At 45.2% G+C, this 2,396-nt stretch overlaps 1 protein-coding gene across 1 annotated transcript; it reads right to left on the bottom strand.

Moving 5' to 3' along the window:
* Nucleotides 1-461: 461 nt before the first annotated feature.
* Nucleotides 462-2,115, bottom strand: LOC106014156 (polypeptide N-acetylgalactosaminyltransferase 5-like; the record flags this gene model as incomplete). The annotated part of the gene is made up of 2 exons (XM_013091232.1): nucleotides 462-614; nucleotides 1,987-2,115. Coding segments are annotated over 2 exons (282 nt in total), but the record flags the coding sequence as incomplete, so codon positions are not given.
* Nucleotides 2,116-2,396: the final 281 nt, after the last annotated feature.

Raw genomic sequence — 2,396 nt, 5'->3', positions numbered from 1 at the left:
CGCCGACTCACGCCCTCTGTATTCTCGCAGTTTCTCCACCTATCTGTCTCTCTCTCTCTCGCTCTCTCTCTCTCTCCCCCCTCACTCACTCACTCACTCCCTCCCTCTCTCTCTCTCTCTCTCTCTCTCTCTCTCTCTCTCTCGGGGGGTCCGTCTCTCTCTCTCTCTCTCTCTCTCTCTCTCTCTCTCTCTCTCTCCCTCCCTCCCTCCCTGTCAATGTTTTAATATATCCATTTCGCTCATCCATCTCCTAGCCACTTCTTGCATGTAAGTATAATATTATGCTTGTCTGAGTGGGTGTATGTGTGTGTGTTTGTGTGTGTGTGTATGTGTGTGTGTGTGTGTGTGTGTGTGTGTGTGTGTGTGTGTGTGTGTGTGTGTGTGTGTGTGTGTGACCGGAGTTCTGATTCGACTACAGCTACCTCATAATCGAAGCAATACTCAAAACCTGCGCAATTTACCGCAACTGGAAAGAGCACCCCCCCCCCCCCCCACGACCCTTCAGCTACCTGGTTCCCCAGTAGTCCGTGGCACTGGTACGCCTCCAGTATGACAGTCTTGTGCAGGGTGTCTGACCGCCCGTCCAGACACATTGGGGCTGCTGCACTGCGAACCTGGCATTAAAAATATAAAGAAGCGTAATAAAGAGGTGGTTTGACGATTTCAAAGAACAATCAGGCTATTCAAAAATATCGATTTTCGAGAGAAAACACTACGAAAGCTACAGGTGATAAAAAATGGCTGTCGAGAAAATTAAAAGGCGTTGTAGAGTACCAGTACTGCGAATCATCATCATCATCATCATCATCATCATCATCATCATCATCATCATCATCATCAACAACAACAACAACAACAACAACAACAACAACAACAACAACATTGTTTATAAAGCAGCGTACGTAGGGACAGAAACATCATGCACAGCTAAAAAATAATATTAATGCGCTCACTGGTCATCTCAATATTTTTATACGCCTGCGAGTCGTGGACACTAACAGCAGAATTAGAGAAAAAGATTCAGATCACAGAGATGAGATGTTACCGCAGACTCCTTGACATCTCGTACAAAGACCACGTTTCAAATGCCGAAGTACGAAAGAGAATCACCAACGCAGTGGGACAATATGAAGATCTACTGACCACAGTGAAAAGACGAAAATTAAAATGGTATGGGCATGTCACAAGATCCACAGGACTTGCCAAAACAATCCTGCAAGGAACTGTACAAGGAAAGAGAAAGAGAGGAAGGCAGAGAAGGAGATGGGAGGACAACATTAAAGAGTGGACAGGAAAGACGATGGGTGACAATCTGAGGAGAGCAGAGGACAAAAATAGATGGCGAGAGCTGGTTTTCCAATGCAGTGGTGCCCCAACGGTTGCGCCAACCACGGGATAGAAGAAGAAGAAGACGTAGGGAGAAGCTGGCTTGATTTACATTTAAAAATGTATATAATATGCTTAAAATTTGTTTAATTGAATCGGCTCAACGTTTCGCCACGTAGGCTTCCTCGGGAGCAACTGAGAGTGAGACTAGTGAAGAGCTGCAAAGTGTCAAGAAAATGGCCTAACACAAAAGGTTACATGTGGTTGCCAGGCTGAACGGAAATGACTCAGGGCGAGCTAGGCCAAGAGGCTAATTGTAAAGAAATTGATGCTAGTCTGGCATCATCATCAGTGTAGACGGCAAAAGGACAAAAAATACCCCCCCCCCCCAAAAAAAAAACAAAAAAACACCAACAACAACAACAACAAAAACAACGTTGGAGACTTGTACAAATGTATACGTTCAACGTCAGGAACATTTTTAAAAGTATTAAGGACTAGACTAGAACTACACTATGGAAACTTAAGTGCGTACACATACGTCACAGTCACAATGCATCAACTTTATCATCGTCTGCAAAACAGCAACTATAACAACAACAACAACAACAACAACAACAACAACAACAACAACAACAGCAGCAGCAGCATACTATCTACCTCTCCGCCATGTATAGCGCCCGTGGGATTGAAAAGCTCGGGGTAGATGGTGTCCAGGTACCACTTGAAGCTGTGACACTGGAGCCGTTCTCGTAACTGTTTCCTTTCGCTGACGTCACCGTAGTCAATCTGAGGGGGGGGGGGGGGGGGGCCTTAAAAATTTTTTTTTTCCCCCAAAAAAAAAAAAAACCCAAAAAAAAAAAAAAAAAAAGGAGGGGGGGGGGGGGGATCCTTTCCCCGGAGCCCAGCCGACCCCCCGGGGGGGAGACAGCAGAAAACACAACCAACCCCCCGGCCCCCAAAAGGAAAGAGAAAAAAGGGCGCAACAGCAAGAGTAGAACGCAAACACCTAAACATCACTCAGCATGACATCAGCACAGTAAGATTTTTTTAAAAAAAAAAAAAAAAAA

Source organism: Aplysia californica, unplaced genomic scaffold, assembly GCF_000002075.1.
Source record: "Aplysia californica isolate F4 #8 unplaced genomic scaffold, AplCal3.0 scaffold03463, whole genome shotgun sequence".
Classification (NCBI taxonomy): domain Eukaryota; kingdom Metazoa; phylum Mollusca; class Gastropoda; order Aplysiida; family Aplysiidae; genus Aplysia; species Aplysia californica.
The sequence above is the reverse complement of the archived record's forward strand: the minus strand, read 5'-3'. Positions and strand labels throughout refer to the sequence as shown.